General features: G+C 36.7%; 1 protein-coding gene across 1 annotated transcript in view; it reads left to right on the top strand.

Moving 5' to 3' along the window:
• Positions 1-7724: 7724 nt before the first annotated feature.
• Positions 7725-12846, top strand: part of CUNH10orf67 (chromosome unknown C10orf67 homolog) — a 55916-nt gene continuing 50794 nt past the window's right edge. Inside the window, exon 1 of the mRNA XM_029283264.1 lies at positions 7725-7900. Coding sequence (XP_029139097.1) covers positions 7725-7900 — 176 coding nt within the window. The remainder of the gene's footprint in view (positions 7901-12846) is intronic.

Raw genomic sequence — 12846 nt, 5'->3', positions numbered from 1 at the left:
TTTGCTGTGGCAAAATGAAACTGGAGTACTGGAGTCTACGAAAATGAAGAACTGGCCCTGTCCTTTCCCTTTCCCTTCCTCCTCCTAATGAAGAGATGACATGGGACTGAATCATGTGACTATTATCTATTCCACTAAGACAATGTTTCTCAATCTTGGCAACTTTAAGATGGCAGGACTTCAACTCTAAGAATTCTCCAGCCAGGCTTGCTGGAAGTTGAAATCTGCCCATCTTAAAGTTGCCAAGGTTGAGAAATACTGCGTTAAGATGTTAAATCACAAGTTAAGAGCAAGTACTTTATCCTTTGTTATTTAAATATTAGTTGATTTGGGCATAACAATGTAACAATTCCAGTTACCTTCATGTGGTCATAAATATCACATAAATATGTAATCATTTTTTACCAAGTGACTAGCTGATGGCTTTGAAATCTATGCATTGGAATGCTAACAATGAGTGATTCTCAGAACTCCGTAATACTTACATTGTGCCTTCTTCCCAGTGTTTGGTACTATTTCAAAGTTCATAACTTCCTTTAAAATTATTAGTTATTTGTAGTATAAAATAAAAGACTACTTATTTTTCTATAAAATTTTCACAATTAGAGAACATCATATTTAAAGAATGTGAAGTAATTCTTGATGTGACTTCACTGACAATGTGCTATGACATTATGTTCTCTCTCAAGTAATCCGTTTGAATGATTCAGTGTAAAAGTAATCCGTAACATTCCCTTGTATCCTAGCAACTAGCCTGGCAGGTTTGGTATCTCTAGGAAAGCAATACTTTCAGAATGAGTGACAGTGACATCACAGCACATCAGGCAAAGTAGAAGCAAACTTGCTGTTTAAAGAAACAGGCTTACAATTTTTCAGTATGTTTGCCAAGTAGCACTAAAAATATAAAAATTATTTTGCTTTTGGCAGACTGGGTGGATTTGAGTCTTTATAGCACGTATAATTGTTGCAAACTAATACAGTCAAGGCAGGTTTAAAGAAAGATAAAACATTAAACATGATTACAGGAATGTGAAAAAGTATATTTTATTTTGTATATTGTATTTGCATTTACTGAACTGTAAATTAATTTCATTTTTGTTCTAGAGTTCTGATATTAAGAGTTAAATTACTGAATAAAAAGGGATGTCCTTGCAAAATGGCAGTCAAAAGGAATGCAATGGGTGCCATGCCAGTAAAATGCCATACTATAGCTTGATTAGACATTACATTTAGCAGAATAGAGCAAAAGTAAAGTGTTTGTATGAAAATTGCTGTCTTTGTGTATGTCAGCTTTTTTCTCCTACTCTGCAATTTATGCAAAAAAAAATTTACTCCTCTGTTGGAATTACAAAAGAAAGCATTACTACACACTTAAGCATAGTTTAGTCTCGCTAATCAAGAAAAAAATGTATCCTACAATTATGTTTCTACTAGTGGCATAGTAAGAACTGATTCATGGGTAGAATTTAGAGAGCTGCATAGATTATATGGGAATTAAACCAGCACTGTGTACAAAGCCAGTGGCAAAACATTCATATCCAGTGATGTCAGCCTGCATTAAGATTGCTTTTCTGTCACTAACAAATTCTAAAAATGTAACAAATTGAATCTACAGTTAGACAAGAAAAAATATGCTTTATTTGCCCTCTGTTTTTTCTAACTTTCATGTTCCTATCTCAGTTTTTACACCTATTATCTATTAACAATCTTGTTAGTAGAGGTATCACTGTATTTTGTAAATACCTTGTACATATCAGCTCTATAATAAGTAGTAGTCATAGTACTGTAGTAAAGAGCAACAGTACCTCATATTACAAAGTAATGGCTGAGTTGCTTCATTGTGGCAAGTCAATATTTGTTTTAACTATGATTTAAAGACATAATATGTTACTTTCGCTTATCACTAAAGCCTCAGACCTGAGGTTTTCAGTGTGGTCCTCTTGGAGGAGTGACCTACATGATCCTCACCTGGTGGCCTTGAGGCTGCTTATTGACTTGCTAATTTCCACCACACACTACAATGCCAGCCATTCTGTGAACAGGCAAGCCATAAACACACTCCTGGTAGCCATAGTGCCTACAACATACTATCAAAATTACAATGAGTTCCCCCAGTCAAAAAAGATAAAATATCTGCAAACCCACAATTACTAAATTCACAAACACACTAATCCAGATCCAAAAAAAGCACCTTATGGCTTCATAAGACATAATCTTAATTTTACTATCTCTCCTTCTCCTACAATTAGAAAAATATAGGGGTAGTTTTTTTTATAGAAAAAGCTCCTTTACAAGGAGTGTGGTTAAAGTGTATGGGTGTTTTATAACATTACAATATTTCATTTATTATTAAGTAGAAGAGAGGAAACCTCCAAACATGTATTTCCCATTCTTACAAAAAAAAAGTTAGATATTAGTCATTTCTGCCAAGCTTAATCTCTTCACCTTCAGTTTAACAGGTTGGACATGTATAATATTCTAGTGGCCATTGGGGTCAACACTTATATAAACGTCTTCTCAGACTAGAAAAGGGTGATATTAAAGGAGTAAATGAAGAGATTATGAGACAAGTACTATGACAACAAAATGACATAGAACAGAGTGTCCCAGCCTAAAGAGCAACACTTTTTTTTTTAGCAATAAGTTATTCTCTTTTTTCCAGGAGATCTTGTGACACATGCTGGGCTGGGGAATTCTGGGAATCGTAGTCCACACTTGCTAAAATTGAAAAATACTGGTTTATATCACAGTGGATATTTAAGTCAAAGATACTTGCTGGTACTAAGTAACAAGAACAACACAAGCCAGATACATAATTAAGCCTAAGTAAATTATTACTTCATTAATGGTAAACAATTCTAAGCTATCATTAATCACCGAGTTTACAAACACATCACATTCCTTTTATCTACTAATTTTCTGTACTTTATTACTTGTGGAAATTTAATTTTAAAAAATAACATGCTGACTTTCTTAGTAAAATCCTGATTTTATAACACTTCAGTCTTATTAATTTCAACAACAGCAAAAGATTTCATTTATATTGATAGAACCCAAACTATTAGTGCTGGCTTTCAAAAAAAAAAAAAATCAAGACTAGCAATGAGAAATGGAAGTCTAACTGAGCTGTAGTCTAGTGGCCACTTGAATGTTTTCAGGCACAATGTTATTAATCTTAGTAACACTGGTTACTTATGCATATATTTTTTTTAAAAAAATCCATACAGGAAGTCTCTACATTCGTACTTGATGAAAAGTGAGCCCCCATTGAGCTCATGGAGGATGACTTGGAAGAATGTACTGCATTTTATTTATCTAAATAAATCTGGGCCTGGTGGCCACAGATCCATGGGATCTTGTACTCTGTAGTGGAACTTCCTAGGATAAAAAATGATGGACCAGCTTATGGGACTGACTTGCTACCTTCCGTGCTGGCTTCCCCACCTGTGTTTATGGGAACTTGGCAGGGAAGGTTGTAAATTTCTTGATTGTGGGATACTGTAACTATCATAAGTGCAAACTAGTTGCCAAGTGCCCAAATCACAATCAAGTGACCTTAGGGATGTTATAATGACTGGAACCTTAGAGACTGATCATAAGTATGGGTCATTTGGTATTGCCAATTTTCAAATGGTCATTGAACGAGTGGTCATAATCCAAGAATTACATATATAAACAAATTTCCCCTTTCCGTTGAATTCTCTTCTCAGTGCAGTTAATAAGCCAGTATTAGCTATATCCTCTTTTACTTCTAGCTAACCATTGCAGAACTGGCAGAGAATTTATTAACTATTAGCACTAAAAACAAGATGCTGGGTTACAGTGGAAGAAGAAATGCTTTAATTATTGGGGAAAAGCTTCTTTATTGTGAGAACCGGAGAAATTGAACTGAAATAATATTTGTCTTTTAGACCATTTAAATTAAAAGTACATCATAGACACTTGTTTTTATTAGGAAAGATTAAGGGCCAAATCACATATGGCTCAAATTAGAGAATGGCTACCTGACTCTTGTTGTTCAATACTTACTGTGATAAGGAACATATTAAATCTTTCTTTGTAATCATTTCTCCCCTCCAAAAATATTACTAGTTTAACTAGGAGGAAAAGACAACTATTTTGTGAGTCTGTAAATTTTGTCAATAGGAGACACAGTAATTTCAGGGAGAGGGTGTTTTACTAGGGAATAGTTCAGAGAGAAAGAGTAAAATCCTTTTCTCATGATGCTGCTGCTTTAAATGTGAAACTACCCATAATTCTTTTTAAAGCATTTAAACTGAAATCTGATAAGAGATATTTTACGTCACTGCCTAGTTTAGCTCTTGGTTAAACGTTTGGAATTTACTGGAACTCTGCTGCCAGTAACTTCTCTGTCCACTAAAAACAATTGCTTTTAGTTCTATGCCATCATTTCACACTTGTCAGATAACATATTGAAGGAGCTGTACTGACAATGAACCCATTAATCATCCCATAGGAAACCCTCACCATGGTAGCACCTAGTGGCCAATGTAGAAAGGTTGGTGAATGGTGGCAAGCAGAAGTATGATCATCAAGTAGAAATATGATCATTCTATAAATGTGTATACAAATAAAAGGTATGGTTTCTAAATATAAAACAATACAGAGGCTTATCTGTTTCTTATCTCTTTTTCAAGACTAGATAGATAGATAGATAGATAGATAGATAGATAGATAGATAGATAGATAGATAGATAGATAGATAGATAGATAGATAGATAGATAGATAGATAGATAGATAGATGTTTTATTTCTTAATCCATATTATTTCTAGTTCATGATTTACTTTACAGAAAAAAGTAAAATTCTACAGATTTACTGAGATGAAAAGCTCACTTATATTCATGATACATTATTGGTAGTAAGTGTTTAAGACTGTAAACATAAATTATAATCCTAAACAAAATTGTTATAAAGCCAAATCATTAGAAAGTCTTAGAATAAAATTTCTACAGATTTAGTGAGATAAAAAGCCTAGTATGCAATATGGCTTACTTCTAATATGTGTTTTAAGATTGTAGACATAGAGTGCAACTGTTGACCAAATTATTTAGGAGAAAGCATACATATAATTTGATAGGCTGCAATTTTAACAGTCCTAAAACACTTACTTGAGTATAAACTGAACTGAACACAGTTGAAGCTCTGTCAGAATAAACAAAGGTCAAATGTAAAATTATCTTCCTCATTATACAATTTCTCAATTGCCTAGGCAAATAAATGTCTATGCTGGAACAGTACAATAAGGCCTCTAGCAAAAATGTGTCCAATTACATACTAGAAACATAATCCTATAATAAATAATATTTTGGTGTGCTTCACCAAGAACTACATTCTATTCTCAAAGTCTGAAAACAGAGCTTTTTAACAATGAAGTGATATATTTACAAACAAGACTAACATTTATATTTATAAATAGCAGCTTAATATAGTTTTATCTTATGCTTTTTTTAAAAAAAGCATGTCCATCATGAATAATATACTTGATTGTAGAGGAAAATGGTTCATTTCAGACTAATATATACTCCTAAATTTTCATTTCAATCATTAATATCAATAGTATACTATTTCACCATTACTTGGTCATTGCAATCAAGGTTTAGAATAACATATTACTGAGTAAGCTATTTTGACTTAAGAATCACTTTCCAGATTGCTCTATTCATAAATAATTATAGATATGTCTAGTTTAATGAAGAGAAGGACGAGGGGGGACATAATAGTGTTCCAATATCTCAGGGGCTGCCACAAAGAAGAGGAAGTCAAGCTATTCTCCAAAGCATCTGAAGGCAGGACAAGAAGCAACTGATGGAAACTAATCAAGGAGAGAAGCAACCTAGAACTAAGGAGAAACTTCCTAACAGTTAGAACAATTAACCAGTGGAACAACCTGCCTCCAGAAGCGGTGAATTCTCCAACACTGGAAGTTTTTAAGAAGAGATTGGACAGCCATTTGTCCGAAATGGCATAGGGTTTCCTGCCTGAGCAGGGGGTTTGACTAGATGACCTCCAAGGTCCCTTCCAACTTTATTGTTATTATTATTATTATTATTATTATTATTATTATTATTATTAGTAGTAGTAGTAGTAGTAGTAGTAGTAGTAGTAGTAGTAGTAGTAGTAGTAGTAGTATAAAATAGAATATGACCAGCAAATTCTGGACTAAACAACATCACCAGAACTTCTTGGTTATAGCAACTTATAGTGGTACAATCTATGGGATGGGATCAAGAGGATTTTGTTCAACGCACTATGTAATAATCCCCTTCTTCCGGTCTGACCTTCAGGGATGCAGAAAAGAAACTCAAGGACAATTGGAACTCTGTTTTTGTAGGGTCTAATAATAGAATTTTCAACGCTTGCCGTTTTCCCCTCTGCTCTCAGTTATACAGGTAGTTTTTGACTTACAGCCATTCACTTAGTGACTGTTCAAAATTACAACCGCACCTACAACTTCTGAAGGCCAGATGTTCCACTGGTTAATTGTTCTCACTGATAAGAAGTTTATCCTTAGTTCTAGGTTAGTTCTTTGGATGTGATGGACAACATATGTGATTTTTAGAGGAAGCACAAGAGTGCTAGTTATAATGAGACCTAGTTCCAATATACAAATTCATCTCCAGCAGAGCTGGGGACTTTGTTGATGACCAAGTTGCACTTTATATTGAAAGTGGGGGGAGGGGCTGGATTGGGCCTAGGATGGGGCACGTAGGCAGGGTTACTCATACACAGATATTTCTTTTTTCTTACTTTGTTGAGAGTGGAGTATTTTTGCATTAAGAAACTATTGTCTGTTTTAAGATTTTAGAGTTTTATAGCCATAGAGAGAAAGAGTCCCATTCATGTCCCACTTCAGAATAACAGGAAATCACATCTCTGACTTTGAGCAATCATGTCCCATTGAGCTGTGCCAGCAGAGAGATATAAGAAGTCACAAAAAGGTGGTTAAAGTTTTGCAGTTTGCTTACCTTTGAACCAGGAGGTTTGGACACATATGTGATACCTAGTATTTAACAATATACCAAAGTATTGCAACCTCAGCTTCCATTCTTGATCAATCCTCTTTGATTTCCTACACTGAGTTTCCTTAGAAAGCCAAATCCTCAGAGCTATCACTCAGTGCTGTAATAGTTTATTCAGCCAATGGGAAAACCTTAGTTAGAGCTTCTGGGATGCTGGAGAAGTGATAGAAGTTGATCTACAGTAGTCAAGACAGCTGGGAAATTCTGGTAACTGAAATCCACACATCTGAGTATCCAAGTTGGAAAAAATAAATCTGACAATGGTGTTGATGGTAAGTCAGTAATATAGCTTCTATTTGTTTTCAACATCCAGCCTAACTTCAACTGTGCACTTTACTGGCGAGAGAATGTTCGTTCTTGTCAGAGAAAGAAGTTAATTCATCTTTAGTTTAGTTTTCTGTTGTCTTTCCCCAATCAAACAAATAACTAAATTGGATATGTGTTCAAATTTTTAGTAGAAAACTCTGCTGATCTGGAGGTGAAAGGCAGTCATAACTTCTTCTCCTCTAAGTTCACTGGAAATGTTCACTCTAGCAGAGTCTTGTCCAGCTAGAATTACATTTTTGTTCAAGAAGGAATAGAAATACAGTAGTAAACACAGAATTTCCACATTGCTGCCATGGTAACCCATGACTGGTTCCTTACTAATGATCTTTCCAAGACTCTAGAAGAGGAAGAAAGATGGCCAAAGCCCACACACTTTCTGTTTCTGCCTACCACTCCAATGAATATAATGATCTTAAAACTATTGAGCAGACTTCTACCTTGCTTTCAACCCAGAGGCTGGCCCTCTCACCAAACATCCTAGAACTTTTAACTCTGCCTTGTGGTTTGGATGAACTGGAAAATGACTACCGGTAAAATGCTGAACCAGCTGCAGGGAGCATTTTGGGAGGATTCATAATCAAGTATAAGAGTAAAAGGGAGGGAGAACATCTGGTGGAGGTATAAGGTATAGGTTAGATACTCAAGACTTCTTCAGATGGGATGTATATAGATACACTTCATTTCAAATTACTTTATCATTTTTTTAAATTAAAATTTCTGTCACTCCATCCTCCTGGTGTGGGATATGCCTACAATGGCTTAAAACAATTATCATATAATGACAGTATAAAAGCCCAAAACATGAAACCAATAAAACAGGAGTGTTAGAGGAAACAGCAAAGCTAAAGCAGAATAAAGGTTAAAAAGCCCAATCTCAAACTTGGTAAAAATCTTCATTAGCTATCTAGAAATAATTAATTGAAACTGCTCAGAAATAATACAGCTCTTATGTATTCAAATTATCTGGGTAAGAACCTTATGAGATAGCTTAGGGTATGTGATAGTGACAGTTCATTTAGAAAGAATGCATCTACAAATTACATGTATGTGATGGAGTCATCAGAACATGATCTCATTAATAATTTTCATTTCATCACCCTCCTGAAGGACAATAGTCATTTTTAAACAAAGCCAACTCACATGCCTTTGGTTATCATGAATAAACCATACAGTATATGTACTATATATACAGAGATATTTAATATTTTACTTAAAGTATACAGTTACTGTATGCTATTATGTCATAGTCCACATTTAAACAATTATATACTTTGTATAGTTAGGCCCTGTGTAATAATTTATGAAGTAAAACAAATTTTTGCTATTAAATAATGGAGATGAACATTACTGTTATGCAACTAACTCAGATGCAGATAGAATTGGGTTTGGAAAAGGCAGCCCAGTTGCATTAGATTCCACAAAATGAATGAAATTTGGAAGTACATGTCTTACATTTTTATGGGGGAGGATGGAAGGACTATATTTCTTTGCAGTCATCTGGTCATTTGTATTCTCTCTGAGAGCCATTGAGGCCACTTGGGAGTTTATCTGTGCCCTCCGGGTGACCTGAATCAGAGTGCAAATGGGAGTGGAATCTTCTTGGAACTACTGAAAGGACTGTGTTGTAGACAGGAGATTGGTGGTGTTGTATTCCTCCCCCTCTATGTTCAGTTCTAACATAGATGGCCTCTTTTACCCCCCTTTCAAACCAATGTGGAGCGCTATATTCAAAAGAGTGACCTTTGCCTTTCAAATGCATATGAACTGCTGAATCTTGTCCTGAAGGATTTTTTCTCCTATGTTATGCCATGGATTTGTGAAGTGGTTGTTTTTTCAATGTACAGATCTGCACATTTCTTACTGCACTGTATTGCATATATCACATTGCTCAGTTTGTGTCTAGGTGTTGTATTCTTGGGGTGGTCAAGCTTCTGCCTTGTGTATTCTTGGTTTTAAAATATGCATGTATGTATTGTTGATTGAAAATCCTCCTGGTCTTTTCAGATATTCCTGCAACATATGGAATGACAACATTGCTTCGTTTTTCTTCTCTTCTTTATCTGTTATGGAGGAACTCCTGCTGGGTCTCTTTCTGGATTTGATAAAGGTCCAGCTGGGAAAGCCACAAGTTCGGATATGTTTTAGTTATTTTTCTTTTCCCTCTTTATTGATAAGCAAACTTTCAACCCAGTGGTGTAGGGTTCTGATCACTCCCATTTTATGCTCCAGTGAGTGGTGAGAATCAGAATATAAATACTGATCTGTGAGTGTGTAGGGAGGGGTGTTTTTGTAAACTTCAGTGTTTAGGCTTCTGTCTTCCTTAATGTGCACTGCACAGTCCAAAAAAGCCAGACTGTTTTCCTTAACATCTTCCCATGTGAACTTAATGTATCTGTCCACAGAGTTGATGTGTTTGGTGAAGGCTTCCACTTCCTATGTTTTAATCTTGACCCAGAAATCGTCCACATATCTATACCAGTGTGTGGGTGGAATTCCTGGGAAGGAGCTTAGGTGTTAGAGAATTTTAATTTCTCTGTTGGTAAAAATAAATCAGAAGCTCTCACAGTTGACTGCATTTAGCTGATTCAAATAAACTCTTTATATTCATATAAAATTATTTACAATACCATATATTCTTCTTCATAGCAACATAGCATAAATGAAGACTTCTTACATCAGAGACAGACCTGAGACCTGAGACTGAAACCCAGCTTCTAACTCAATAACCTTTTGCACAGACTCAGTAGCACTTTCTTCACATTGGCTGACTGAGTTACCACATGACTCTTCCTGCTCATGAATATTCCAACACTCCTCCCTTCATGGCAGGAAGAGACATCAGACCTATTGACTTAATACATTTTCCATAGTGAATACCACCCAATGGTTTACTCATCATGTCTGCCAAATTATCCTCAGAAGAACAATGATGTAAACTAATCAATTTTCCTTTTACAGCTTCCCTGACATTACAATACTTAATGTCTACATGTTTACTTCTGTTCTTCACCCTATCACCAGTTGCCATTTTTATACAGGTAGCATTGTCTTCAAATACCTTTACAGATTCTTTTACATTAATATTTAAATCTTGCAACAACTGTACATACCATGTTACTTCAGAACACAATTCAGATAAAGCAATAAACTCTGCTTCCACTGTTGAAATAGCAACAGTTGTTTGTTTTCTGGATTTCCATCCAATCAGAGTCCCTGCAATACATATAGATTATCTTCCTTTATGCCTTCTGCACAAATATTCCCATTCCTTTTGATGAGACACTTCCCATTTACAAAAATACAGAGTTTTGGAACAAACAGATTTAATCTGTGTGAATTGTTTAATACAAGGTAGAGTCCATGTGTTTCGTGTAACCATTTGAAACTAAGGTTTATACCTTAAAAATGATCGCCTCTTCCAATGACTTTTGCTTTCTGGCCATTTGCCAAAGCTACAGCTTCTTGTGCTACTGGAACAAACCTGCAAAATAATTCAGAGTAATTAACAATTGTTTGACTTGCACCACTATCTATTAGCCACTTGTCTCTATTGTTGCTATTGCAAACTTTTGCAATACCAAAATGTTCCTTTTGCAAATTAGTCTTCTTTGCTTGCAGTCCTTTGCTGCAAATTATTCCTCTGCAAACAGTTCCTTTTCAGATGTGTCCTGGCTCTACAAATGTAGCAATTCTTTTCTTGCAAAGCTCTCTGTCTGCAAAATCGCTCTTTTGTTGCAACTTGGTCCCATATGCTGCTGGTTCCTTCTCCTCCGGAGACTTGCAGTCTGGACCCCCTCCTCAGGAATTTCTCCTCCTCCTGGCTACTCCTGAAATTGTGCTTTTCTTCTTCATTAAGCAAACATGCCTTTAAAGCCTCAAAATTTAAGTCCTTTTCTTCTTTGCACTCAAATATAGAAGAAACTGTGTCCCAGGTTTTATCTAAACTGTTCAACACCAATAAAACCTTCTGTGACTCAGGAAATTTAATCCCACGTTGTTCTAAGTCCAAAATAAGTCCAAAAATAAACTTTGCATTTTATTTAAATGCTGTTCCACAGATTCACCTGGTTGCAAACAGGCTCTGTAAAGTTTTCTTGACAATTGCACTATATTGCATGCAGAAACATTCACGTGCACAGCTCTCAACTTCAGCCAAATTTCCTTTGCAGTCTTTAGATTTGCAACGTTTAGAAATTGTTCATCATCTAAATTCAAGATGAGATAAGCCATGGCTTGATCATGGCTGTTCTGATCAGCAGCTGCAAACACTTGTGGGGGATTTTCTACAATATACCACAGCTCTTTTGCTTTCAGCAAACATTCCATTTTTGCTGCCAGGATAATGTAATTCTTTTGCCCTAAACGAGGCACAGAGCTTTCTTTAAATTCCATTGCAGCCATTCTGCTAATTCTGCCTTGTTCTTATACTTTTCTAAACACAGGCAATTTCTTCCAGCTTTAAATTACAATGCAGTCCTTAGTAAGCTCTGGGCCCATAACCTGTTAGAGAATTTTAATTTCTCTGTTGGTAAAAATAAATCAGAAGCTCTCACAGTTGACTGCATTTAGCTGATTCAAATAAACTCTTTATATTCATATAAAATTATTTACAATACCATATATTCTTCTTCATAGCAACATAGCATAAATGAAGACTTCTTACATCAGAGACAGGCCTGAGACCTGAGACTGAAACCCAGCTTCTAACTCAGTGGTTCTCAACCTGTGGGTTGTGACCCCATTTGGGGTCGAACGACCATTTCACGGGGGTCGCCAAACAATGCAGTCCGCCATTTTTTTCCCCCTTTTCAACGCAGTCCGCCATTTTTTTTTACCTTTTCCTTAGCTGTGCTACTCCCTCTTATTCTATTGGCTTTTGAAAGCCAATAGAATAGACTCTATTCAAGAGACTCTATTCTATTGGTGATCGAAAGCCAATAGAATCTATTGGCTTTCGAAAGCCAATAGAATAGACTCTCTTGAATAGAGTCTAATTCTATTGGCTTTCAAAAGCCAATAGGAATTGTCCAGGCTGTCTCTGCCCTGCTGAGCCCAGCAAAAGTCCCAGTCTGGAAACGGTGCTGCAAGTTGTCTGCAGCTAAGGTGAGCTTTCTGGACGTTTCCACCCCTCCCTGCTCAGCAACTCCCAAAAGTAAGTAAAAGAGGGCCAGGGGTGGGAGGTGGGAGGCCGGTGGGCGCAGGGAGGGTTGCTGGCGCACGTGGGGCCCAGCGGGTGCTTACCTCCCTTGGGCTGGGCCAGCTGGTGGCCCAGCCGGTGGTCGCCCTGCGCCCTCGCTGCCGCGTGCCATGGCTGCCCAGGAGCGCCTGGGCCTGCCGCCGCACCGAACGTGCGGTGGCCAAGGTAAGGTTAGTGGAACAGCGGCGGGCGCAGGGAGGGTTGCTGGCGCGCGTGGGGCCAGGCGGGCGCAGGGAGGGTTGCTGGCGCGCGTGGGGCCAGGCGTGCGCAGGGAGGGTT

The sequence above is a fragment of the Protobothrops mucrosquamatus genome, unplaced genomic scaffold (assembly GCF_001527695.2).
Source record: "Protobothrops mucrosquamatus isolate PMUCROS unplaced genomic scaffold, P.Mucros_1.0 scaffold45, whole genome shotgun sequence".
NCBI lineage: Eukaryota > Metazoa > Chordata > Lepidosauria > Squamata > Viperidae > Protobothrops > Protobothrops mucrosquamatus.
This window is presented reverse-complemented; position numbering and strand designations above follow the sequence as displayed.